The sequence below is a fragment of the Oncorhynchus masou genome, chromosome 18 (assembly GCF_036934945.1).
Source record: "Oncorhynchus masou masou isolate Uvic2021 chromosome 18, UVic_Omas_1.1, whole genome shotgun sequence".
Taxonomy (NCBI): Eukaryota; Metazoa; Chordata; class Actinopteri; order Salmoniformes; family Salmonidae; genus Oncorhynchus; species Oncorhynchus masou.
Window position 1 is genome coordinate 67046357 of NC_088229.1, and position 27260 is coordinate 67073616.

Sequence of the window (27260 nt, forward strand, 5' to 3'; positions counted from 1 at the left end):
TAACACTGGACATCTGTATAAGCCTGGACTCCGTACTGATGTAGTGTAGTTTTTAGCTACTTTATATTTTTGTTGTTACCTCAAACAAAATGTATTTCTGTTGGTATTCAAATGTATCTGCCAGTAGGTAAAACAAGTTCTGGCGTTTTAATAGAAGAGATGCTACTTGAGTTCAGGGCTGCAATAACAGGCCCAGGGTTCATTGACGTCAATATGTGTTTTGTTATTGATCAGTTACTGCCTAACTGCAGAGTATTACAATACGTGTGGGAATGTGAATGTATGGATGCTATGGTTGATTGTAAAGAATCTCCAATGGAAGAAAATAAACTGTCATGTATTAAATAATCTGGTCAAAACTATTGTCACTTTCATATGTATTCTCTATGTATTCTCTGCACTATACATATACAGCACACTCCCTCACCCTCTCAAAATAAACACACAGGCACTCACAGACCGTGTGTAAACTTGGTGAACCATGGTGGTGTGAGTGAGTCTATACTATATATGTTCAGTTCATTCAGGCCCTGTGTAGTGCCAGTGTTCAGATGAGCAGGCACATTCCCTGTCTTTCACCGTAGTAAAGGCCTAAAACCTCACCTCGCTAGCTGCTTCTACCGTTGTCATATCTCACTGTTCACGAACAAACACAGTAGTTGTATGTATCATGTCGAGTAACAAAGCTCTCGCTCTCTTTTTACATCATGCCCCCTGTGGGATGAAAGTGGTACAGTCTTGGGCCGAGTTGCAGGCCATGGACTTCATCCATCCACAGCCCTAGGGAGGTTTGGATGAATTTAATGTAATGTATTTCCAATAAAGTGGTTTTGTATTTAATTGGATATTTTACAGAGGTTAACTGGTGCCAATTTATAGTTAAGTAAATGTTTAGATAAGTAAAATTAAGCCTTGTGAGGGAGATTATTTATAAGCAATAAGGCCCGGGGAGGTGAAGTACATGGACAATATACCACGGATAAGGTGTGTTCTTAGGCACGATGCAACACGGAGTTATAAACTGGTTACCAACGTAATGAAAGCAGTAAAAATAAGTGTTTTGTAATACCCATGGTATACGGTCTGATATACCATTTCTGTCAGCCAATCAGCAGTCAGGGCTCAAACCTCCCAGTTTATAATTACAAGTAATGGGGTATAATAGCTTGTAGGCATGAATGGGTAGAGTGATGATCTGATCAATTGTGTGTGTGTTTATGGGGGGGTACAGGTAAGGTCATCTAGAGGTCACCGGGTCACGTGACATAGGATCATGGGGTGGGCTGATGTGCGTCATGGGGTGAGTGGCGAGTACAGCTGTGTTTGACCTACATGTTTGTCCTATGTCTGCGGCCAAGGGAGCGTGTTGTGCCTGTGTGTATGTATTCATGCATGCGCATGTATGAATGTGTGTGTGTGTGTGCGTGCGTGAATGTGTGTGTGTGTTGAAAGTGCTGATGGGCCTCCCAGAAGCCCCTGGTTGCAGGAGAACAATCCAACGCTGGGGCTTTGTGGTCCTTTTTGTCCTTGGGGTAAGGGGTGTGTGTGTGTGTGTGTGTGTGTGTGTGTGTGTGTGTGTGTGTGTGTGTGTGTGTGTGTGTGTGTGTGTGTGTGTGTGTGTGTGTGTGTGTGTGTGTGTGTGTGTGTGTGTGTGTGTGTGTGTGTATATTAGTTTTGAGTGTGTGTATGTGTATATGACTGAGTTTGTCCAGTGCTGTATAAATAGTGAGCTGTGGGCATGAGGCAGTGATTCTGCTGGAGATGGTTGATGTTCCAGGACCTCGGCTCCTATCTCTGCTGCTGCTGTTGAGTGTGTCGGCTCTGCCTGCCGGCGCATACACTCTGACCCCCGGCAGACTGCCCCAGGCCCAGCACAAAGTCCTGCAACTCGGTGAGCCAGAAACACACAGTCATCTTAACAGCGACTACACCTCGCTCTCGTTTATTCAGTGTGATCTCAACCCTTTCTACTTGGGCCAATAACTAAAACAAAGTCAAACATTAAAAAAAATATATAATTCTAATTGTTCTGACCTGTGATAGTCACAAAGGCTGTTTACACAAGCAGCCCAATTATGGGCAAAAGAGCAGATCTGATTGGTCAATAGATCAATTAATGGGAAAAGTATCAGAATTGGGGTGCCTGTGTAAACGCAGCCATAATCTCTGATCTCTTATATTCTTAAACTGGCCCACAGACTTTGACATGGCTGATCTAGGATCAGTATTAGTCTGACTGTACTGACAGTTCATGTGTATTTTATCTCCTATAGACTGGCCTAAGGACTGTGGCATGGCACACTACAAACCCAACATGGCTGAACGGATCGTCTCTGGCAACGAGGCCAGACCTCACTCCTGGCCATGGCAGGTCTCCCTACAGGTAATCAGGCAACAAATCAATCAATAAATATACTTCTAACTGCTAACTTCAGGAAATCTAATTTTTACTTAGAGACTAAGTGAAAATTTGACTTGAAAGTAACTGTCCATAATTTAACTAGTTTCCAAATAATGTTGTTGACTAGTCCTATACTCGTATGTTGCCAAAGCAGAAATGAGAGAAAAACCCCCACCTCAAACTTCCATCTCAAACCGACGTTTCAAAAATGCTAGCCATTTCCTCTTAGAAACCAGGTAGTTTGGCTCCTGATGCTGATTGGCTTAAAGCTGTGGATTCCCCCACGAGGCAACATGGATTGCCTGGACACAGCCCTTAGCCGTGGTATATTGGCCATATATCACAAACCCCCGAGGAGTCTTATTGCTATTAAAAACTTTTTACCAAACTAATTAGAGCAGTAAAAATAAATGTTTTGTCATACCCGTGCTATACATTTTGATATACCACAGCTGTCAGCTAATCATCATTTAGGGCTCAAACCACCCAGTTTATACCACCCAGTTTACATAAACTGTGTATTTTGATCCCTGAATGCTGATTGGCTGACAGCCGTGGTATATCAGACCGTGTACCACAGGTATGACAAAACATTTATTTGTACTGCTCTAATTACACTGGCAATCAGTTTATAATAGCAATAAGGCACCTTGGGGGTTTGTGGTATATGGCCAATATACCATGGCTAAGGGCTGTATCCAGGCACTCCCCATTGCGTCGTGACTAAGAACACACCCACTTGGGTCTTATTGCTTAAATATACCATGGGTATAATGCAAAAAGACTTGTTTACTGTTATATTTATGCTGGTAAATGGTTTATAAAAGCAATAAGGAAGCACACCTCCTCGGGCCTTGCTTATATAGAGCATGATGTCATGTTGGCTCATTGGCTGAACTGACCAATCAGCGGCCTACTCGCATTAATATTTTTAATGACTGGTATATGCCCACACCATTCTGTTGTCGGGGTACGCCCACACCATTCTGTTGTCGGGGTACGCCCACACCATTCTGTTGTCGGGGTACGCCCACACCATTCTGTTGTCGGGGTACGCCCACACCATTCTGTTGTCGGGGTACGCCCACACCATTCTGTTGTCGGGGTACGCCCACACCATTCTGTTGTCGGGGTACGCCCACACCATTCTGTTGTCGGGGTACGCCCACACCATTCTGTTGTCGGGTACGCCCACACCATTCTGTTGTCGGGGTGCCCACACCATTCTGTTGTCGGGGTACGCCCACACCATTCTGTTGTCGGGGTACGCCCACACCATTCTGTTGTCGGGGTACGCCCACACCATTCTGTTGTCGGGGTTCGCCACCATTCTGTTGTCGGGGTACGCCCACACCATTCTGTTGTCGGGGTGTTGCCCACACCATTCTGTTGTCGGGGTGTGCCCACACCATTCTGTTGTCGGGGTACGCCCACACCATTCTGTTGTCGGGGTACGCACACACCATTCTGTTGTCGGGGTACGCACACACCATTCTGTTGTCGGGGTACGCACACACCATTCTGTTGTCGGGGTACGCCCACACCATTCTGTTGTCGGGGTACGCCCACACCATTCTGTTGTCAGGGTATGCCCACACCATTCTGTTGTTGGGGTGTGCCCACACCATTCTGTTGTTGGGGTGTGCCCACACCATTCTGTTGTTGGGGTGTGCCCACACCATTCCAACAGGGAAAGGCTGCTTTAAAAAAAATACTTAATTGCCATTTTTTTGGAAGGAACATTATTTCACTCATATTGTAATTAAATCCAGGTCATATTTCATAGAAATCTGGAAACACTGAACAGGAAGGTCTTGCTTGCGGGTTAATGGTACCCATGTGTCTCAGGTTCGTCCCAGAGGCAGTAAGCACTACATCCACGTCTGTGGCGGAACACTCATCCACAAGAACTGGGTCCTCACCGCTGCCCACTGCTTCCAGAAGTAAGACCAGTTAGACAGTACAGACACACACCGACTCCCTAAGTAGGATTAGCCATTTCAATAATGTTGTGTGCTACCACTCATGAACCTGAGCTAGAAATAACCCCTAGGAGTGCTCGAGTCTAACCCCTACACTAAAACTCAGTTAAGACGAGAGTCAAAACGTCAACGATTAGTAGACTACTAGATTACCTGTGTGGATTGTGACAGTTTCAGTCTGAACCCGGTGTTACCCACCATGCTGTGTGTCTCAGGGGTAAAGCCGAGGATGCTGGGAGTTGGAGGATCGTCCTGGGGAAGCATCGGCTGAAACGTTCTGAGACGCCCGAGAGGACTATCCCGGTGAAGAGGATCTACCGTCACGAGCACTTCCGTTACCCCACGCACAGCGAGCTGGACTATGACATCGCCCTGGTCAAGGCTGCCACCGACATCGTGCCCAACAACCACATACGCTACGCATGCCTGCCGCGCAAACAGATCAACCTGAAGCCTGGACAATACTGCTGGGTGACCGGCTGGGGAGACACTCGGGGTAGGGTGGAATGAGAGGGGGAGGCACTCTGGGTAGGGCGGAATGAGAGGGGGAGGCACTCTGGGTAGGGTGGAATGAGAGGGGGAGGCACTCGGGGTAAGGTGGAATGAGAGGGGGACACTCGGGTAAGGTGGAATGAGAGGGGAGGCACTCGGGGTAATGGAATGAGAGGGGAGACACTCGGGGTAAGGTGGAATGAGAGGGGGAGGCACTCGGGGTAGGGTGGAATGAGAGGGGGAGGCACTCTGGGTAGGGTGGAATGAGAGGGGGAGACACTCACTGGGGTAGGGTGGAATGAGAGGGGGAGGCACTCGGGGTAAGGGGAATGAGGGGGGAGGCACTGGGGTAGGGCGGAATGAGAGGGGAGGCACTCGGGGTAGGGCGGAATGAGAGGGGGAGACACTGGGGTATGGAATGAGGGGGGAGGCACTCTGGGTAGGGTGGAATGAGAGGGGGAGGCACTCTGGGTAGGGTGGAATGAGAGGGGGAGGCACTCTGGGTAGGGTGGAATGAGAGGGGGAGGCACTCTGGGTAGGGTGGAATGAGAGGGGGAGGCACTCGGGGTAGGGTGGAATGAGAGGGGGAGGCACTCTGGGTAATGGGTGGAATGAATGAGGGGGAGGCACTCTGGGTAGGGTGGAATGAGAGGGGAGGCACTCTGGGTAGGGTGGAATGAGAGGGGAGGCACTCTGGGTAGGGTGGAATGAGAGGGGGAGGCACTCTGGGTAGGGTGGAATGAGAGGGGGAGGCACTCTGGGTAGGGTGGAATGAGAGGGGAGGCACTCTGGGTAGGGTGGAATGAGAGGGGGAGGCACTCTGGGTAGGGTGGAATGAGAGGGGAGGCACTCTGGGTAGGGTGGAATGAGAGGGGAGGCACTCTGGGTAGGGTGGAATGAGAGGGGGAGGCACTCTGGGTAGGGTGGAATGAGAGGGGAGGCACTCTGGGTAGGGTGGAATGAGAGGGGAGGCACTCTGGGTAGGGTGGAATGAGAGGGGGAGGCACTCTGGGTAGGGTGGAATGAGAGGGGGAGGCACTCTGGGTAGGGTGGAATGAGAGGGGGAGGCACTCTGGGTAGGGTGGAATGAGAGGGGAGGCACTCTGGGTAGGGTGGAATGAGAGGGGGAGGCACTCTGGGTAGGGTGGAATGAGAGGGGAGGCACTCTGGGTGGAATGAGGGTGGAATGGAATGAGAGGGGGAGGCACTCTGGGTAGGGTGGAATGAGAGGGGGAGGCACTCGGGGTAAGGTGGAATGAGAGGGGAGGCACTGGAATGAGAGGGGGAGGCACTCGGGGTAAGGTGGAATGAGAGGGGGAGGCACTCGGGGTAAGGTGGAATGAGAGGGGGAGGCACTCGGGGTAAGGTGGAATGAGAGGGGGAGGCACTCGGGGTAAGGTGGAATGAGAGGGGGAGGCACAAGGGTGGAGGTGGGAGGCTGGAGGGAGACGATAACCACTTATGTGAGAACTAAGATTGAGGACAAGAGAGCATCGACCAGGGTTGTATTCAGTAGTAACGAGAATGTTACTCAAAAGGTAATCCTGTGGTGTTTCCCTGTCTGTACATCAGGTGGGAAGGAGAATGTGTCTCTGGCTGAGGCTCTGAACCAGGCCCGTCTGCCCATCATCGACTTCAAGACCTGCCGTCAGAAGAAGTTCTGGGGAGACCGCGTCAGGGACTCCATGATCTGTGCCGGCTTCAGAGACACAGAAGGACCACCTGCTGCCTGCCAGGTAGAAAGGGAAGGAGGAGGGAGCAAGAGGGAGATGTGGACAGAGAGGGAGGGAGGAGGGAGCAAGAGGGAGATGGGGACAGAGAGGAAGGGTAGGAGGAGGGAGCAAGAGGGAGATGGGGACAGAGAGGGAGGGTGGGAGCAAGAGGAGATGGGGACAGAGAGGGAGGGTGGGAGCAAGAGGGAGATGGGGACAGAGAGGGAGGGTGGGAAGAGGGAGAAAGAGGGAGATGGGGACAGAGAGGGAGGGTGGGAGGAGGGAGAAAGAGGGAGATGGGGACAGAGAGGGAGGGTGGGAGGAGGGAGAAAGAGAGATGGGGACAGAGAGGGAGGGTGGGAGGAGGGAGAAAGAGAGATGGGGACAGAGAGGGAGGGTAGGAGGAGGGAGAAAGAGGGAGTTGGGGACAGAGAGGGAGGGTGGGAGGAGGGAGAAAGAGAGAGATGGGGACAGAGAGGGAGGGTGGGAGGAGGGAGAAAGAGAGATGGGGACAGAGAGGGAGGGTTGGAGCAAGAGGGAGATGGGGACAGAGAGGGAGGGTGGGAGCAAGAAAGGGAGATGGGGACAGAGAGGGAGGGAAGGAAAGACCCAAAAGGGAGGACGAAATACATACTTGTACTTCGTATTAACATCGGAATGTGATCTAACAATGTCCCTACCCCCTCTCCTCTCAGGGTGACTCAGGGGGTCCTCTGCTGTGCCAGCTGGGGCGTGACAGGTGGGAGGTGCACGGTGTGGTGAGCTTCGGCCCCATTGGCTGCACCGTGGAGAACAAGCCCAGCGTGTTCACCCGCACCGCCAACTACATCCCCTGGATCGAGGCTACCCGCATCAGAGACTTCTTCCTGCACTAGACCACACTCACACATAACCTTACAACCCCTCTGCACCCATCAAACTATAGCATTGTTACCATATTGCAGTTTGTTTCGTAATCACACTCATGTCAATGATTCAGTGTTGTTCCATGTCCATAACCTATCAATTTTATCTTGAGCATTCTGTCCTGCGAAATGTCACATTCAGAATCATGTTATCCCATTTTAAATGGTGCATATTTGCAATTTGTATGGCACTTATGACACCTTGACCACCACCCTGTCCCCAACCACTGCTCCACTTCCTGGTTGTACTCTTTTCTGACTACATTTCCCACCATGCACCCAATAAAATTAGCAGAAAAAGCAGAACATTGTTAAGCTCTTCTTTCTGATATAAAACACTATGGTTATTAGTTTAGCTTACTGACAGTGTGGCTGAGTTTGTGGCAGGTGAATTCAAACCTCAGTCAGACACAATGGCATATCCCTCCTCTACAGGCTTTCACCATGTAAACAGCATGAGCACAACTGACAAAGAGCCAGGGCAACACATTCGCATTTCCAATGTTTGTTGTATTGTTCTTACAGTGGGATTAACAGGCATGGCGACACAGATAATACACACTTCCAGTACTGTTTGGAGGCAACTTTTTAAACAGGCCAGCATCAAGCACAACTAACAGGACAATAGTACTCACTATGAATAGCTGCATTAGAACAGTACTGATTGTAAAGGCCTTGGCAAGGTGTGTGTTGGGAAAGTTTCTCATTGCTCTTTAGTTTGAAGAGTCTTGTATCTGAAGGACTACAACCAACATCAAGAGACAGGACTACATTCATGGTTTCCAGCAGCTTTCTGATCAGGTCTAAGACCAGTGTGGCAGAGGTGGTTCAATGAACCATGCTTAGATGGTGATTAACCTTGCCTGAGAAGACTTGCTTTAGCTCTCTGTACTAACCACCATGCTTGACAATAGGGAGCTAACAGTCATTACATCTTAAAGGGCTAATTCCACCGCTTTTCAACCTCCTATCCATATTCAAAACAATGTCTACATATGTGAAAACAGTGTTTCTAGGATCTGTGGTTTCAAAGAATGTCCTAAAAAAAAAGAGGACATCACAGGGTAAGATTAAAACCTACAGGTTTCTAGCCCAAGGCAGGCTATGTTCCTGCTCCCCACGTCACTGCAAATCTGTGTTTGAAAACTACTTTTGATGTTGTCAGGTAGAACTTTTTAAACTTCACATTTCTTTTGTGAAAACGGCTCATTTCTACGTTTTGTAGAAAACGTTGACACGTATTGATTTGGAGAAAATGAAAATTAGCTTGAAAAGTGGAGGAGTTGCCCTTTAAATACCCAGTCGGTAACACCAGCAGAGGTCTTCAAATATATCCAGCATTCCTTCGCCCCTCCTCGAAGTAATCACTGATCGGACATTTTATTTTTTACATTTATCCTTTATTTAACTAGGTAAGTCCGTTAAGAACAAATTCTTATTTACAATGATGGCCTACCCCGGGCCAAACCTGGACGACGCTGGGCCAATTGTGCGTCGCCCTATGGGACTCCCAATCACGGCCGGATGTGATACAGCCTAGATTCAAACTAGGGACTGTAGTGACGCCTCTTGCACTGAGATGCAGTACCTTAGACTGCTGCACCACTGGGGAGAGCGTGACTGGGTAGGTGTAAACAGATTTCCACTGCATTGTTTCCATCGCTCCAGTCATGTCAGATCAGTGACGACTTCACAGGGAGGGAGGAGGCATGTAAAAAGTATTGCAACAGGGCTCCAGTCTCCCTCTGCTTAGTAAATACTCTTAACATATCTCCCTCTCTCTCTCTTCCCGGCTACTAGACGCAGCATTCAATAATATAACAAAAGATACATTTCTAAAAACAGTTCCCAATACAATAACACATGAACCCCTTGGAAATAGCTTTTCAGATCTATGGGGGGTGAGAGGGGAGGTACCCCAAAGGGACTGGGCTGTCACCGGGTGGGTGGGGCAGCAGGTGAAGTTGTGTGTAGACAGAGGGGTGTTTCTCGGAGGTCATTTTGTCCATGGTTTACCGACATCTCAGTCCTTCCTCCAATATCCCCTTAAAAAAAAAAAAAAAAAATAGGGAAGTGAACAGGGGGAGAGGCTGTTGATATTTGTGGGAGGGATTTGACTACTGGCACCCTATTCCCTGAGGATCTGGAGGGAGGGAAGAGGGTGCCATTTTGGATGAAACCAAACAGACAAGGACGTGTTCAGTAGAGACTTGAAGAGGAGCCGCCTCTGATATGGTCCCAGTTGCTGTAGAGAGCATAGGCACCGGACAAGGCTAACCCCACCAGACCACCACGCGCCACTCCCTTCAGCCCTCCTGAAACACAACACACAATAAGATGAGTGAGACAGACCATGGTGTTTACACAGCTCTATATCAGCACACAAGACACACAAACGTAGACAGGGCACACACACACACACCTACCTGTGGATTTGAAGAGCATGCCTGTGAGTGTCCCAGCAGCCACAGTGTTGATATCATCCTCTGCTCCTCTAGCCTTCTCTATGGCAACGCCAAATACACTGTACAACAATGCTGCACACACACACACAATGGTTAATACAACAATACTAAGGACAAAAGACGCTGACACCTGGTTATGAAGAGATGAGAAGGAGAGAGGAAGATTTGAGTGCTCACCAACAGAGCCCAGTGTGTTGGCCCACGATGCACCTTGTCTGGTCACCATGTTGAGAATCCTGCGGTCAAGGTCAGAGGTCAATTAGAGAGCAGTATATAGAGCACCATTTTTATTTATTTTACCTTTATTTAACTAGGCAAGAACAAATTCTCATTTTCAATGACGGGCTAGGAACAGTGGGTTAACTGCCTGTTCAGGGGCAGAACAACAGATTTGAACTTGCAACCTTTCGGTTATTAGTCCAACACTCTAACCTAGGCTACCCTGCCACCACCATACAATATAGCATTTCTATTAGCATGACTAAGACCCGCCTCCAACGTGATAACACTAAAGTCACATACTACTGGAGGAACATAGTGGTGCTTACTGGACGTTGCGAGGCTTAGTCCAGCCCATTTCTCTTGTATCCTTCAACCCCATCCTCAGACCATTCACTGTCCCAAACGCAGCTCCTAGAGACGGAGAGAATCAGATACGAGCCGAACCAGCAGACAACATAACTTAATCTGGGAGAGGGAGGTGAAAGGGACAGAGAGGGGAGTGAAAGGGACAGAGAGAAGAGATGAAAGAGGGAGAGACAGAGAAACAGGGGGAGGGAGGGAGGGAGTATGCATCTCACCTGTGATGCAGCAGCCCCCAATGGTGAAAAAGGCCAGTTCAAACCTCCCCCTGGTTTTGCTGGCCCCGGTGGGCAGAATGAACTCATCTGTGTCCTGGAACACACACAGGTTAACATCTGTGATCTTAGTCTACATCTCATTGGGAATGTCACAAATCAATCCTACATTTATTGATTTACATTTACATTTAAGTCATTTAGCAGACGCTCTTATCCAGAGCGACTTACAAATTGGATTGAGGTCAAATGTATGCTACTAGCTAACTAGAATATCTTACCTGTACGAGGTAGCGGGGGTCGACATTGAGATAAGGTGACAGGGGGCTCATTCCGGTCACTGTGTAGAAAATTGGACAATTCAACAGTTGTCATATTCAACATAAACCTTAACCACCTCTGTGATGTCAACTTGTCTAGCTAACGCTAGTTAGCATGCTAGCTAGGTACATGCATAAATTGGCAGGGGCACTTACATGGGACACCGGCGAGTTCTGTGTTGGAGTATTCGCTTCCGCCAAAGAGACTCCCGAAGCCACCTTTCCCTCCCGATCCGGGGGCATTGTTGTCCATATCTGGGGAAGATCTGGAGACACACCCGGCAAATGCTTCGGACTGGAGATGCTGGTTGGGTGAGCTAGCTAGCTAGCGTAGCAGACCAAACGGTATGATGCAAGCCGAGGGACCAACAGTTCTCGTTGGAAAAGCTATATAGCGATATTTCCTGGTATCTACAACGCAGTAATATGTTTACGTTTCAATAGGTTCGTACACTGTCTTACTGTAAGTAATCAGGTATTGAACTGATCAGCTTTTTGTAATGGATGGTTGGGTTCGCCTTTTCATCATGCTTCTCTGACCTCCACGCTCTGCCGTAAAGCGACCAAAACAGGTGATTACGTAAAAAAAAAGTAAACACAGCGTTGAGGTCAATAACTAAACGTAAAACGGGTGAAATAAAGCAATGATTGCATTTGATACGGGGCTATAAACATATCGAAATACATTTGAGATTACTGAAATTACAAAAGCCATACATTCAGATGTAAATGAAGCGTAAAAGGTCCGATAAGTTTTGCGACAGTTCATGACATCACAGGGTCAGTTAAAGTACTAATATATTGCGCTAGATGGAAGCAAAGTAACATTAAATCGCTCAACGCCAGTTCGTCTGTAACCGAAAGACCAGACCCCAAAGATTATAATAACTAACTCCTTTCATCTTCCCTTTAATTCCCATTTCATCTGTGACCAGACTAAGGAGACCACCAGTACTCTCTTTGATTAGACTTTAGTGTGTGTTAGGTCTTTGTTCACTCTAAATCTGTTTTGCTTTGCATAGACACACCCACACACACAAATGTTTTGGCTTGCGCCCTCCTTAGTGTGCCTACACAGTCCAGCCATCTGTTGTGGGTCAGAGAGATACTGAATACATTTATTGTGATAAAAAACACACCCACAAATAACAAAAAAACATCTTATTTAGATGCAGCCACTGTAGCTGCCTTGTGTTATTGTGTATTCAGCCCAGTCCAAGTGGAGCGATGAAGATTGTCATTGTTGCTGTGTGTGTGTGTGTGTGTGTGTTTTCAAGCTGCCTGGCACAGTCTGAGTAACTGTTGTTTCCGTATGGGAGATATGTGAACCCGCTGGCCTCATACAATACCCTATTCAGTCTCACACACACACACACACACACACACACACACACACACACACACACACACACACACACACACACACACACACACACACACACACACACACACACACACACACACACACACACACACACACACAGGCCAAGAGGCTAGCTCATCCTCAGCCAATCACCAGGAGGGAGGAGGGGGCACAGCCCATAAAATGGTGTATGTGAGAAAAATAGCTGTGATGTCATCTTTAATCTTCTTCTTCTTCTCTCTCCCACATGCACACTTGTTACTAAATCTCTCTCTCTCTCAATCTTAGCTATCTCCACCCTCTCTTTTTTCTCTCAGCTGAACTAAAGCTGAACTAAACCAGTACAGAAAAAGGGGCCTCAATAGGACCCTTGTTGTCACAGAGACAAGGAGAACATCGTGGCTCTTTAAACAGGCTTAGTGTGTTTTACAATTTTATTTGATATAGCCTTTATATATCCAGGTTAGTCTCATTGAGATAAAATCTATTTTTCAAGTGAGACCTGGTCCAAACAAGACAGGGGGGAGACCATGTTTCAGACAAATATCAGGCATAGACACACAATTAACAACACTTATACGTTACAACTACAGAAACATTCAAACGTCGTAGATAAAAATCAACCATTATGTACCACCGCATAAAGTCCAAATGACAATCACATTCCTCAGTAACATGTGAGTCAAGCAAACTTTTAAACTCCTCCAAGGAAACAAGATTCTGGTGTTTCAAGCTGTGGTCTGGTAGTAGGTGCCAGGCACATTGTTTTGTGTCAAGAACTGCAACACTGCTACACTGCTGGATTTTTCACGCTTCAACAGTTTCTTATGTGTAGTGTCACCCACCCAAAGGACATCAAGCCAACTTGACAACTGTGGGAAGATTTGGAGTCAACATGGGCCAGTATCCCTGTGGAACGCTTTCCACACCTTGTAGATTCCATGCCCTGACGAATTGAGGCTGTTCTGAGAGCAAAAGTGTGGGGGTGGGGGGGTGCAACCCAATGTCATGAAGGTGTTCTTAATGTTTGTATATTCAGTGTAGATCATAGTATACAAAATATTTAAGCCTATGTGGAGTCAAAGAAGACCAGCCAACAGCACTATAGAGAACACAGTGATGTGTGAGACGTATTTGGTTGGTGGCAATCTTCAAGGCTGCATGCTACACAGAATCAAGTGTCTTCAGGGTAGAACTAGAGGTTTGCATGTAAATGACATCCCTGGAGTCCAACACAGACAGGAATGAACACCGTATCAGCACTTTTCTGGCTCCAAAGAATAACAAGCCCTATGAAAGGTAATAAAAACCTGTTCTCAACATGAGCTTATTTTTTTTTTTTTTTACCACTTTCTCTCCCCAATTTCGTGATGACCAATTGGTAGTTACAGTCTTGTGTCATCGCTGCAACTCCCCTATGGACTCGGGAAAGGCGAAGGTCCAGAACCATGCGTCCTCCGAAACACAACCCTGCCAAGCCGCACTGCTTCTTGACACTGCTCGCTTAAGCCGGAAGCCAGCCGCACCAATGTGTTGGAGGAAACACCGTCCAGCTGGCGACCCAGGTCAGCTTACAGGCGCCCGGTCCTCCACAAGGAGTCACTAGAGCGTGATGGGACAAGGAAATCCTAGCCGGCCAAACACTCCCCTAACCCGAACGACGCTGGGCCAATTGTGTGCCGCCTCATGTCACACAGCCTGGGATCGAACCTGGGTCTGTAGTGATGCCTTAGACCTCCACGCCACTCGGGAGGCCCAACTTGAGCTTCTTTACCAGCTTCTCAACATGATTAGTGAAGCTCAGCTTCTCATTGACTCAAAACTCCCAGATATTGGTGCGTTTTGACTTGCTATATGGAATTTCCTTTCAAGGTAGCAATGACATGGTTATCCGAGTGTTGGAAGCTGTGGGCTAGCATTGTCTGTAGGTTAGATTAGACAGAGAGGAGAGGAGTTTACCACATGGTCTGGTGATAGTCTGAGAGATTCTGGCAGTGGTGTTAAGTACTTAAGAAAAAATACTTTTACTATTTATATCGATAAACTTTTCCTTCACTACATTCGTTATGAAAAAAATGTACATTTACCCTGACACCCAAAAGTACTCGTTACATTTGGAATGCTTAGCAGGACAGGAAAATTGTCCAATTCACACACTTATCAAGAGAATATCCCTGGTCATCTCTACTGCCTCGGATCGGGCTGACTAACTAAACATAAATGCTTCGTTTGTAAATGACGTCTGAGTGTAGGTGTGCCCCTGGCTATCCAGGTTTGCTTAATATAAGGAATTTGAATCGATTTATACTTTTACTTTTGATACCCAAGTATATTTTAGCAATTACATTTACTTTTGATACTTAAGTATATTTAAAACAAAATACTTTGACTTTTACTCAAGTAGTATTTTACTGGGTTACTTTCACTTGAGTAATTTTCTATTAAGGTACATTTTCCACCACTGGATCCTGGACTGAACATCATAAAACTAGACAAAACAGGAACAGCCAAAATCGAGAGCACACACACACACACACTGTTCTAGATGTTTCTGACAGGTGCATCTGCCTCAAACCCCAAATGGGAGAATGACGCAGTAGGAAAAGGGAGCAAATGGGGAAAGGCAAACCTTTTATCTTCTCTTCCTTGGCATTTCTTCTTCTCCCTCGCACTCATTCTCAATCTCTCTCTTTTAGCCCACTCTCCTTCCATAGGAATGTCATATTGATGTTCTTGCTCCCACACTCTAGTCCAGCGGGTTGCCAGATCATACTCCTTCTCCCCCAACAGCTGCAGGGGCTGTATCCGGAACACAGGCCCAGAGCCAAGCCTGGGGCTCAATTACCTCAATTACACCCAGAGAGGGTGCAGGAAGGGCAGGGAGAGAACAACCCACTGACAGCTCTGTCAAATAAATATTTTATAGGTCTATATACTGTATGTGTGCTTGGGTGCAGTCTTCGAGACAGAATGTACAACAGTTAAAATATGACACATGGCTGTAATTAACCGTGGAATGAGAGAGATACTATACGTTAGGGAGAGCCACAGTGTTCCAGTATAGTTCGCTCAGCAGATGTGTTTGCATGTTTGTGTGTGGGTAGGTAGGTGTGTGAGTGAGTGAGGTTAGGTTGCACAATCGATTTGCTTCAGATTGCCCATCACCTTGGAATCTCCTTTTTAAAATCTGTCTAGCTGTTTGAGTGGGAGAGAGCCAGAGAGATGAGGGGGAAGGAGGGGGAACAAGTATGTCTGGCCTACTTTCTTTCTAAAGTATATAAGTGTATTCCAATAGTATCTGCAGTGTGTCTAAGATTAGTACGCAGAAAGGAAGCTCTGAGGAAACTTTAGATGCTACAGAGAAAAAGTGACAAAGTTTGTTAGTTTTTTTTTTAAACTACCAGTTTAATAATCTGTTATCGTTTCCAGTACAAAGAGTTATTATTATTATTTTTATCAGCTTTTAAAACGTTAAACATTAACAACACTTTTTAATGATCTGATTCACACAGTTTATATTTGAAAAGAAACCAAAGCAGAGACAGATATGAGTAAAGAGGTTAACAGTACAGGACGGGTCAGTTAGTACAAAGAGTAGATTAATATTCAGTACTACAGAGTTAATCCTCCTTTACACACAGAAGTTACCGAAGGTAAGCAACACTGAGGTTAACTTGAAAAACAAGAATCTTCCAGAACATTTGAAGGTTTTCAGTATATCAGGACTTTAAAAACACTCCGGACACTTTGTGAATGGCACATTGGTTGGAGGCAATATTAGCTCTTAAACTGAATGAAAAAATATATTCATAGTAAGGTATACTGTTCTTATCTGAAAACATAATTTAATGTTATTTCTCACATAAAAATATAATATAAAATGGCATTATAAAACAGATGTTACAGATGTTGTACAGTATTGTCCATGTTTTGTCTTGAAGGAGACGGTTTGTGTGGAGTAAAAACAACCGCTTGGCAAGAGGCTAGTTAGGGACTCAAATATGTAACACACACACACACATCTAATAACACAACACTATATGATAGAGTGTGTTCTCAAAGGCAGACACACACACACACACACACACACACACACACACACACACACACACACACACACACACACACACACACACACACACACACACACACACACACACACACACACACACACACACACACACACACACACAAATACATAAACACCACTCCCCAAAATAAAATAAACACACAACATTAATACTGTTCTGAGAAGGTCCTACTGCACAGACGGAAGGAACCAACCCTTTGGCACTTCACTCTAAACCCAGAAGACATGTGGGTTTATGTTAAATCACAACATTGAGATGGTTTCTGTAAAATACACATCTCTTTCACTGTGTTGAGAGATAGAAAAGATGGCGTCAGGTTATTCCTCTTTCATGGAGGTTAGAAAGGCTGGTCTGTAACAGATCTATTTAAATAACTACAAGGCACTTGGTTCTCTGCATTTCTATAATACTGTGACGTTGTGGTTGAGACTATACCTGGAGAGCTTAGATCTTACACATTACATAGGCTCAGCTCACTGTCGAAAGGCAGGCGTGGTGCAACAGTCGAGACTCTAGTCTTAGAGAGGACATCGTGTGAAACTGGTGTGACTTGGTAAACCCGATCTAAGTAACGTTTTGTGTGACAGTGACGTTTTGAGAACAGGGACAGTCAGACTAGTGGCCGTGGAGGGTCAGTGTGCTCGACAAGTATAATTATGATCACACATATGACTGTTATTATTTGGATTATTGAATTATTATAATATTATAGCTCCACATCGACTCAGTGCAGGGCAAGGAATAGAGCCAGGTTATCTGACCAGTGCAGATTGGGGAGATTTGGTTAAAGGGGTTGTGGTTGGGTGGTTTGGCTGGGGGGTTTCCTTTAAAAGGGGCACATGGCTTGATAGTGTAGTGTTTGGGTGGGTGTGGCTGGTGACTGGGTCCTGATTGGATCCTGAAGGGTCGTTACCATGGCCGCTGGTCTCTGGTTGGTTAGGCAGAGGTGACTCTGGGGGAGGGGCGTGGCTGCTGTCCAGAGCATGGCAACGAGCGAGGCACGGGCGGAGACGGGTGGGTCATCAGTGGGCAGAGGTCAGGGATTAGTTGCCGTGGCAGCTGGGGGGGGGTTAGGAGACAGACGGACATACACAAAGAAATGAGAACATAAAAAAGACACACAGAAAAAGATAGAAAGAGATTAGTGTCAGCTAGTGGTGTCAAGATGTCCACATGAAAGATCTACTCCAGTCACACAAACACACAACACCTTCACTACATTGACAGTTACAAGTCAGTAGCCGCAGGTTGACATAAGGTCTGGCATCTGCATGAAGTGACACGATGTGAGATGCCAGCCAGTGACTGCTGACATAGGTACTTATGAATGCTTATGTACTGCTAATGAAGGCATCGTAAAAGAGCCTTTGTAGAAGGTTTGAACACCGTTACAGTGAGGCTGCATTACAGACTGAGAAACCATGGAGAGAGCAGAGGGTATGGTTTCTTGTGAGGGTGTGACAGTATCACTGACGTCTACGGCTGCTCTGACTCACCCAGTGTGTTTCTCAACCCAGTCGACTTGTGTGGACCACAAGTGGTCTCACATAATCTAGTTCTAATCATCAATGCCTTGATGGACTAGATGATGTGAAATCAATGCCTTGATGGACAGACATGTGAAATGACCACTAGGTCCCTGAGGTTGGGTTCAGCAGTGGTTAGCAGTAGTCATGGTGTAACGTTATGGTGTCTTCACAGAAAAGACTGAATGCAATGATGACCAATTAATTGATTAAAAATGATCTGGTGATGATTTCCAGACTGCTGTTAAGCATTAGAGAAGAAACGAGGCCTGCTGTTAACAGAGAGCCAAGACATGCTAAGAGATGTGGTTTTTTAGAAGGAATTAAGAACAGATATTTTTAACAGATATTTTCAAATTATAATAATTTACATTGGTTTTCAGATTATTATTATTTTTTAATCTCAATCTTTGGTTCTCTATGTACACCAGTTAAACTAGTCCTACTGTTGCCAAAGTGACACCAAGAATAAACCAACATCACTTTAACACACAAAGTCATACCCGAAACAACCCTTGAACCGTTTGCATCATAAATATGAATTAGAGCTTCAAGTCTACAGTCTAAACTCTCTAGAAAACATCCATTTATTTTTGGAAAGCACATGAGCAAAAAATGACAATTATCTAAAAAAGAACAGGCTGCGCACAATGAGATGACAACGGAATGTCTATCTAAACTCTCATGTAAACCCATCCCGACCCCGAAGGTCCAGTTTTGCTTACTTTACACACACACACTACGGAAATCTCCTAATAGAGATTTCAGTAGTCGTTTTGAAATATAGGGTCATATGCTACACAGTGTAGGATCATATGGAGTACGGCTATGAGGTGGCTATTTCAGCTTCAAGTACTGTATGTCTCTGATCCATGAGATCCACAAAACAATCATTATAAAACCACATCAATAAATAAAAGACAAAATCAAATGAAAGGAATGGTGTAATTTAAGACAATATAAAAAGAGATGACTACTTGTCTCTAAGGTTGAACAGTAGTGAAAGAGAGAGAGAGGAAGCAAGGGACACACCTCATTCAAGGGTTTTTCTTTATTTGTACTATTTTCTACATTGTATAATAATAGTAAAGACATCAAAACTTGGAAATAACACATATGGAATCATGTAGTAGCTAAAAAAGTGTTCAACAAATTAAAATATATGTTATATTGGAGATTCTTCAAAGTAGCCACCATTTGCCTTGATGACAGCTTTGCACACTCTTGGCATTCTCTCAACCAGCTTCATGAGGTAGCCACCTGGAATGCATTTAAATTAACAGGTGTGCCTTGTTAAAATTACATTTGTGGAATTTCTTTCCTTCTTAATGCGTTTGACCAAGACCAAGACCAAGTCCATATAAGCAAAGAGAAATGACAGTGCATCATGACTTTAAGACATGAAGGTCAGTCAATCTGGAACATTTCAAGAACTTTGAACATTTCCTCAAGTGCAGTAGGCAAAACCATCCAGAGCTATGATGAAACTGGCTCTTATGAGGACCGACAAAGGAAAGGAAGACCCAGAGTTACCTCTGCTGCAAAGGATAAGTTCATTAGAGTTAACTGCACTTCAGATTGCAGCCCAAATAAATGCTTCACAGAGTTCAAGTAATAGACACATCCCAACCTCAACTGTTCAGAGGAGACTGCGTGAATCAGGCCTTCACGGTCAAATTTCTGCAAAGAAACCACTACTAAAGGACACCAATAATAAGAAGAGACTTGCTTGAGCCACAAAACACGAGCAATGTACATTAGTTGGTGGAAATCTGTCCTTTGGTCTGATTAATCCAAATTTAAGATTTTTGGTTCCAACCACTGTCTTTGTGAGATGCAGAGTAAGTGAATGGATGATCTCTGCATGTGTGGTTCCCACCATGAAGCATGGAGGAGGAGGTGGTGTGATGGTGCTTTTCTGGTGACACTGTCTGTTATTTATTTAGAATTCAATGCACACTTAACCAGTATGGCTATCACAGCATTCACCATCCCATCTGGTTTGAGCTTCGTGGGACTATCATTTGTTTTTCAACAGGACAATGACTCAAAACACACCTCCATTCTGTGTAAGGGTTATTTGACCAAGAAGAAGAGTGATGGTCCTAACCCAACTGAAATGGATTGGTATGAGTTGGACAGAGTGAGGGAAAAGCAGCCAACAAGTACTCAGCATATGTGGGAACTCCTTCAAGACTGTTGGAAAAGCATTCCTCATGAAGCAGGTTGAGAGAATGCCAAGAGTGTGCAAAGCTGTCATCAAGGCAAAGGGTGTCTATTTTGAGAAATCTCAAATATATTTGTATTTGTTTAACAATTTTTTCTAACTACATGATTCCATATGTGTTATTTCATAGTTGTGATGTCTTCACTATTATTCTACAATGTAGAAAATAGTACAAATAAAGAAAAACCCTTGAATGAGTAGGTGTGTCCAAACTTTTGACTGGTTCTGTATGTATGTATGTATGTATGTATGTATGTATGTATGTATGTATGTATGTATGTATGTATGTATGTATGTATGTATGTATGTATGTATGTATGTATGTATGTATGTATGTATGTATGTATATACAGTTGAAGTTGCAAGTTTACATACACTTAGGTTAGAGTCATTAAAACTTGTTTTTCAACCACTTCACAAATTTCTTGTTAACAAACTATAGTTTTGGCAAGTCGGTTAGGACATCTACTTTGTGTATGAAACAAGTAATTTTTCCAACAATTGTTTACAGACAGATTATTTCACTTATAATTCACTGTATCACAATTCCAGAGGGTCAGAATTTTACATACACTAAGTTGACTGTGCCTTTAAACAGCTTGGAAAATTCCAGAAAATTATGTCATGGCTTTAGAAGCTTCTGATAGGCTAATTGACATAATTTGAGTCAATTGGAGGTGTACATTGGAGGCCTACCTTCAAACTCAGTGCCTATTTGCTTGGGAAAATCAAAAGAAATCAGCCAATCAGCAATTTCCAAACGCCTGAAGGTACCACATTCACCTGTACAAACAATAGAGGGAAGGAGGAAGAAGACGCGTTCTGTCTCCTAGAGATGAACGTACTTTGGTGCGAAAAAGTGCAAATCAATCCCAGAACAACAGCAAAGGACCTTGTGAAGATGCTGGAGGAAACAGGTACCAAAGTATCTATATCCACAGTAAAACAAGTCCTATATCGACATAACCTGAACGGCCGCTCAGCAAGGAAGAAGCCACTGCGCCACAACCACCATAAAAAAGCCAGACTTTTGGTTTGCAACTGCACATGGGGACAAAGATCGTACTTTTTGGAGAAATGTCCTCTGGTCTGATGAAACAAAAATATAACTGTTTGGCCATAATGACCATCGTTATATTTGGAGGAAAAAGGGGGAGGCTTGCAAGCCGAAGAATATCATCCCAACCGTGAAGCACTGGGGTGGCAACATGTTGTGGGGGTGCTTTGCTGCAGAAGGGACTGGTGCACTTCACAAAATAGATGGCATCATGATGGGGGAAATTATGTGGATATATTGTAGGAACATCTCAAGACATCTGTCAGGAAGTTAAAGCTTGGTCGCAAATGGGTCTTCCAAATGGACAATGACCCTAAGCATATTTCCAAAGTTGTGGCAAAATGGCTTAAGGACAACAAAGTCAAGGTATTGGAGTGGCCTTCACAATGCCCTGACCTCAATCCTATAGAAAATTTGTGGGCAGAACTGAAAAAGCGTGTGCGAGCAAGGAGGGTTAAAAACCTGGCTCAGGAGAAATGTCAGGAATGTCAGGAGGAATGGGCTAAAATTCACCCAAGTAAAACAATGTAAAGGCAATGTTACTAAATACTAATTGGGTGTATGTAAACAGGGAATGTGATGAAAGAAATAAAAGCTGAAATAAATCATTCTCTCTACTATTATTCTGACATTTCACATTCTTAAAATAAAGTGGTGATCCTAACTGACCTAAAACAGGGATTTTTTTCTAGGATTAAATGTCAGGAATTGTGAAAAACTGAGTTTAAATCTATTTGGCTAAGGTGTATGTAAACTTCCGTCTTGAACTGTGTGTGTGTGTGTGTATATATATATAAAGGTGGGGGGAGAGAGGGAGAGGGGAGAGAGGAGAGGACAGAGAGAGAAGGACAGAGAGAGAGGGAAGAGGAGAGAAAGAGTAGAGAGGAGAGACAGAGAGAGGAGAGGACAGAGAGAGAAGGACAGAGAGAGAGGGGAGAGGGGAGAGGAGAGAAAGAGTAGAGAGGAGAGACAGTGAGAAAGAGAGTGAGAAACATAATATGTAAAGAGAGCTCTCAGAACTCTGAGAATCACAAGGTCACAGTCAGATGGAGGAAAGGTCCATTCTAAAAGCAGGGGACAACAGACTGTTGTTAGACATTTACACACAGCCCCACTGTTTGACTTTCCTCTCACATTCTGGTCTCATTCCTCTCTTAGCGGGCGGCACACATAGGTCAACTGACGGACACACACACACACACTGTCGAGCAAACACAATCAAAACCACTCACGAATGCGTATTCCCACTCAGTCTGGTGATCTAACTGACCTCTGTCGGTGTTCACTACTCTTTGGTAAGGATGGGCTCTCATATTGTGGCGTTGCACCTGAGCCGTCATCGCTCCTGCTCACCGCGCAACCACATCACCAAAACACAGGAGGTTAACAGTGACACCATCAAACAGTGACATCATCAAACAGTGACATCATCAAACAGTAACAGAATCATTAAGAAGACAAGAGGCCCATTTCAGATAAGCCTGTCCAGTGTGTGTGTGTGTGTGTGTGTGTGTGTATGTGTGTTTGTGTGTATGTGTTTGTGTGTGTATGTGTGCGTGTGTGAGACGTCCATGTGTAGGAGAGAGTTCATCTCTCAGCCTTTGGTTTGGAAAGCCATACCTGGAGACAGAGAGAGAAATAGAACAAGGTCACAACACAACCCTCATGCCCAAATCAACTTGATCTCTCTGTGTGTGTGTGTGTGTGTGTGTGTGTGTGTGTGTGTGTGTGTGTGTGTGTGTGTGTGTGTGTGTGTGTGTGTGTGTGTGTGTGTGTGTGTGTGTGTGTGTGTGTGTGTGTGTATGTGTATGTGTATGTGTGTGTGTGTGTGTGCTGAACAGAGGGAAACCTAACTGGGAACACCTAAGTGAAGAACTTCATGTTCTCATCACAGTGGAAGACTCACACAACAGAGCTCAGATCAAACTACAAAGATCTACCGCAGAGGTCAAGAAACTGCTCGTACCAGCTGTGAGTACCGAGAGTTTCATGCTATAATTGTCTGTCTGTATCAGTGAATCAGTGTATCTGTGTTTACCTAGTACACCAGTAGTGTCCATGGGGTATTCTAGTATAGATGGGGTTAGGGTGTAGGGGGAATATTCGTAGGGAGCGTAGAAGAACCCTCCTGATTCAGGTGATTGCTGCATCAGTGCTGCGTGCTGATTGGCTCCTTGCATGAGGGCCTGCTGACTCTGGATCTGACGAATGAGGTGCGGCATGAGGTTGGGCTGTTGACCAGGGGCGGGGCTCCGCATTGCCTGCTGCATGACAGGGGAGGGGCTGGAGATGAGCCGAGGCTGCTGAGAGGAGGCTAGGGAGAAGGCCATAGTGGCTACACACATCATGCACCCATACACACACAGACACACCCACAGACACAGCCACACCCACAGACACACACCCACAGAAACATAGAGAGAGAGAGAGAGAGACCGAGAGAAAGAACAAATAGACAATCCATTACTAGATGAAAAAAACACCTCCCTTAAAAAGTCAGTTTCAGGAAAGGCGCTTCATGATGATGTCATCCTTACGTTGCTTGATGTTGGCGTCTCTGTAGGTTCCGTTGAGAATGGCGAGCTCCATTAGCTGCATCTTTTTTAGACTGTCCTCTCCATCAGCCTACACACACACAGACACAGACACACACACACACACACACAGTTGGTTGAAGGTTGGATTACGCTACGCTCTGGCCAACAGATTGTGAGGGATGTACAGCTAGGTCTGGTTAAACTAACAGATACAGTTGAAGTTGGAAGTTTACATACACCATAGCCAAATACATTTAAACTCAGTTTTTCAATTCCTGACATTTAATCCTAGTAGAAATTCCCTGTTTTACGTCAGTTAGGATCACCACTTTATTTTAATAATGTGAAATGTCAGAATAGCAGTAGAGAGAATGATTTATTTCAGCTTTTATTTCTTTCATCACATTCCCTGTTTACATACACTCAATTAGTATTTAGTAGCATTGTCTTTAAATTGTTTAACTTGAGTCAAACGTTTTGGGGAGCCTTCCATAAGCTTCCCACAATAAGTTGGGTGAATTTTGAATTTTGGCCCATGTCTCCTGACAGAGCTGGTGTAACTGAGTCAGGTTTTTAGGCCTCCTCGCACACACACGCTTTTTCAGTTCTGCCCACAAATGTTTGATGGGATTGAGGTCAGGGCTTTGTGATGGCCACTCCAATACCTTGACCTTGTTTTCCTTAAGCCATTTTGCCACAACTTTGGAAGTATGCTTGGGGTCATTGTCCATTTGGAAGACCCATTTGCCACCAAGCTTTAACTTCCTGACTGATGTCTTGAAATGTTGCTTCAATATATCCACATAATTTTCCTTCCTCATGATGCCATCTATTTTGTGAAGTGCACCAGTCCCTCTTGCAGCAAAGCACCCCCACAACATGATGCTGCCACCCCCATGCTTCACGGATGGGATGGTGTTCTCGGCTTGCAAGCCTCCCCCTTTTTCCTCCAAACATAACAATGATCATTATGGCCAAACAGTTCTATTTCTGTTTCATCAGACCAGAGGACATTTCTCCAAAAAGTATGATCTTTGTCCCCATGTGCAGTTGCAAAACGTAGTCTGGCTTTTTTATGGCGGTTTTGGAGCAGTGGCTTCTTCCTTGCTGATAGGACTCGTTTTACTGTGGATATAGATACTTTTGTACCGGTTTCCTCCAGCATCTTCACAAGGTCCTTTGCTGTTGTTCTGGGATTGATTTGCACTTTTCGCACCAAAGTACATTCATCTCTAGGAGACAGAACGCGTCTCCTTTCTGAGCGGTATGATGGCTGCGTGGTCCCACGGTGTTTATACTTGCGTACTATTGTTTGTACAGGTGAATGTGGTACCTTCAGGCGTTTGGAAATTGCTCGCAAGGATGAACCAGACTTGTGGAGGTCTACAATTTTTTTTGCTGAGGTCTTGGCTGGTTTCTTTGGATTTTTTCATGATGTCAAGCAAAGAGGCACTGAGTTTGAAGGTAGGCATTGAAATACATCCACTAGTACACCTCCAATTGACTTAAATGATGTCAATGACATAATGATAAACATTTTTAGTGTAAGAGCTGCTTGAAAAGACCACCTGAAATTTCAGCCTGTTTTGGTGGGATGGAGTTTTGGCCTTCCATGACCTTCCATGACCTTCCATGCAGTAAATTAGTTTGACCGAAAAACCTCTCAGCCAATAACAGTTAGTTATAAGTTTCCCCTGCAAAACTCTTGTTTGAGAAATGGCTCTTTCCTAAGAAGCTATTTTTGTAAATGTTTTACTATTCTAATGTTAAAACAATCACATTAAGGTACTTAATTGTCACCCAGAAATAATTTGATATTGAGATAAAAACGGCTGCAATGGACCTTTAACATGTATCATTATAACCTCTCTGGTGTTGATGCTGCACCCTGATTGGACAATTTAAGAGACAGGGGCGGGACAGAATAAGTTCACAGGGGACATTAGTTATATTACTGTAAATCAATGCAGTGTGATCTGAGAGTTCGTTTGAGGGTTCATAACTACTCTATTCAAAGTTGAATTTCAGTAGAGCAACATTGTTAGCAATAATGCGTCTGTGTGAGGTGTGGGGAGAGGGTAGGAGGCTAAGAGAATGGGAGAAATGTTGAGGACACATGGGAAGAGTTGATGTGAGAAAATAGAGAGAGAGAGAGAGAGAGAGAGAGAGAGGGAATTCATTAAGTGTGAGGAGTGAAAGGAGTGATAGAGAGAAGAGAAAGTGTGAACAGTCTCTCCATTCATCCCCTAATTTCACATGCATTACCATGGTTACGCCTTTATACATGCTGCCTGGCGAATTACCCAACTCCCAACACACACACACACACACACACACACACACACACACACACACACACACACACACACACACACACACACACACACACACACACACACACACACACACACACACACACACACAATTATATCATGAAACTCTTGGTACTCACAGCTGGTACGAGTAGTTTCTTGACCTCTGCGGTAGCTCTTTGTAGTTTGATCTGAGCTCTGTTGTGTGAGTCTTCCACTGTGATGAGAACATGAAGTTCCTCACTTAGGTGTTCCCAGTTAGGTTTCCCTCTGTTCAGCTCTTCCTGATACACATACAAAACAATAATATTATGGTGTGTGTGTGTATTTGTGTTTGAGTGTGTATATGTGAGCATCTTCCTTCATCCATAAAACATGTTTACGTTTCCCAGAAGACTGTTTACATTGGCTTCAGTTCTGTAATGACACGGTACACTGTAAGACCAGAAACATGTGACACACTCATAAACTAAATGTCAGTGTTTAAAACTTAACCATTAGGTATTTAGATTTGTCATTGAGGCTAGATTAAACATGATAGTCATCTTTTTCCTGTCGGGTTCCAACCAGGAGAACACCTACATCTCCTAAGTGTTCAGATTTTAAACAATAGCGTTTACTTTCCTACTGTCCTGTGGTCCTAAACAAAATGTATGCCTTTTATTCAGATCAGTGTTAAGAATGTCTGTCACCTTACCTACCTATAACTGAACAGGACATTTGATTCAATAATTATTTTCAAATCGTCGAGTGCTCTTGTTACTCGACTGTGTAGAGTTCCTTTCCTTGAAGTCTCTCAGAGTGAAACAGACGCGGTAGTGGCCTCATTATCATATTTCCCAGCGTCCATTGTTTCAGGTTGATTTTTTTTCTTGTTTGTGATCAAATATTCAAATTGTTGGATATCTTCCCTCCGGCTGGATTCCGATAGGAATTACTAATCACTTCACAAACCAGCGTACTGTTAATTGCAGGTCTGATGTGGCCCATTATTTTCAGACCAAAATGTCAAGGATAACGAGGCCATAACGAAAGGCCTTATGACATGTATAATATGAGGTCATAAAGGGTTT

The 27260-nt window shown here is 44.8% G+C and overlaps 3 protein-coding genes across 5 annotated transcripts in view; 1 reads left to right on the forward strand and 2 right to left on the reverse strand.

Annotated features, from left to right (window-relative positions):
• Nucleotides 1-1761: 1761 nt before the first annotated feature.
• zgc:112285 (uncharacterized protein LOC561476 homolog) lies at nt 1762-7462 on the forward strand. The gene is made up of 6 exons (XM_064921909.1): nt 1762-1891; nt 2274-2383; nt 4250-4344; nt 4599-4879; nt 6448-6611; nt 7283-7462. Exons 1-6 carry the CDS (start codon nt 1762-1764, stop codon nt 7460-7462), a joined length of 960 nt encoding a protein of 319 aa, XP_064777981.1.
• A 519-nt stretch (nt 7463-7981) lies between these two features.
• On the reverse strand, nt 7982-11676 carry LOC135505179 (mitochondrial import inner membrane translocase subunit Tim23). The gene is made up of 7 exons (XM_064924329.1): nt 11231-11676; nt 11036-11094; nt 10758-10851; nt 10506-10590; nt 10135-10193; nt 9919-10029; nt 7982-9807 (listed from the first exon to the last, which is right to left on the reverse strand). Exons 1-7 carry the CDS (start codon nt 11325-11327, stop codon nt 9692-9694), a joined length of 621 nt encoding a protein of 206 aa, XP_064780401.1. The 5' UTR covers nt 11328-11676; the 3' UTR covers nt 7982-9691.
• A 4259-nt stretch (nt 11677-15935) lies between these two features.
• Nucleotides 15936-27260, reverse strand: part of LOC135505178 (protein quaking-B-like) — a 40246-nt gene continuing 28921 nt past the window's right edge. Inside the window, exons 4-8 of one of the 3 annotated variants that reach the window (XM_064924327.1) lie at nt 26328-26471; nt 23876-23963; nt 23377-23673; nt 22609-22683; nt 15936-17587 (exon numbers count right to left, since the gene is read on the reverse strand). In XM_064924327.1, the coding sequence (XP_064780399.1) occupies nt 17565-17587; nt 22609-22683; nt 23377-23673; nt 23876-23963; nt 26328-26471 (627 nt within the window). In that variant the 3' untranslated portion in view covers nt 15936-17564. Of the gene's footprint in view, nt 22959-23376; nt 23674-23875; nt 23964-26327; nt 26472-27260 lie in introns of all 3 variants that reach the window. The other 2 variants (XM_064924326.1, XM_064924328.1) reach the window with 2 other exon arrangements.

What these genes read in the sequence shown, in the direction of transcription:
- zgc:112285 (XM_064921909.1), top strand. Translation starts at nt 1,762, where the DNA reads ATGGTTGATGTTCCAGGACCTCGGCTCCTATCTCTGCTGCTGCTGTTG. An exon ending in GCACAAAGTCCTGCAACTCG is followed by an intron (nt 1,892 to 2,273) that starts GTGAGCCAGAAA and finishes TATCTCCTATAG; the next exon opens with ACTGGCCTAAGGACTGTGGC. An exon ending in GCTGCCCACTGCTTCCAGAA is followed by an intron (nt 4,345 to 4,598) that starts GTAAGACCAGTT and finishes TGTGTGTCTCAG; the next exon opens with GGGTAAAGCCGAGGATGCTG.
- LOC135505179 (XM_064924329.1), bottom strand. Translation starts at nt 11,327, where the DNA reads ATGGACAACAATGCCCCCGGATCGGGAGGGAAAGGTGGCTTCGGGAGT. An exon ending in AGAACTCGCCGGTGTCCCAT is followed by an intron (nt 11,095 to 11,230) that starts GTAAGTGCCCCT and finishes TTTTCTACACAG; the next exon opens with TGACCGGAATGAGCCCCCTG. An exon ending in CATGCTCTTCAAATCCACAG is followed by an intron (nt 9,808 to 9,918) that starts GTAGGTGTGTGT and finishes GTTGTGTTTCAG; the next exon opens with GAGGGCTGAAGGGAGTGGCG.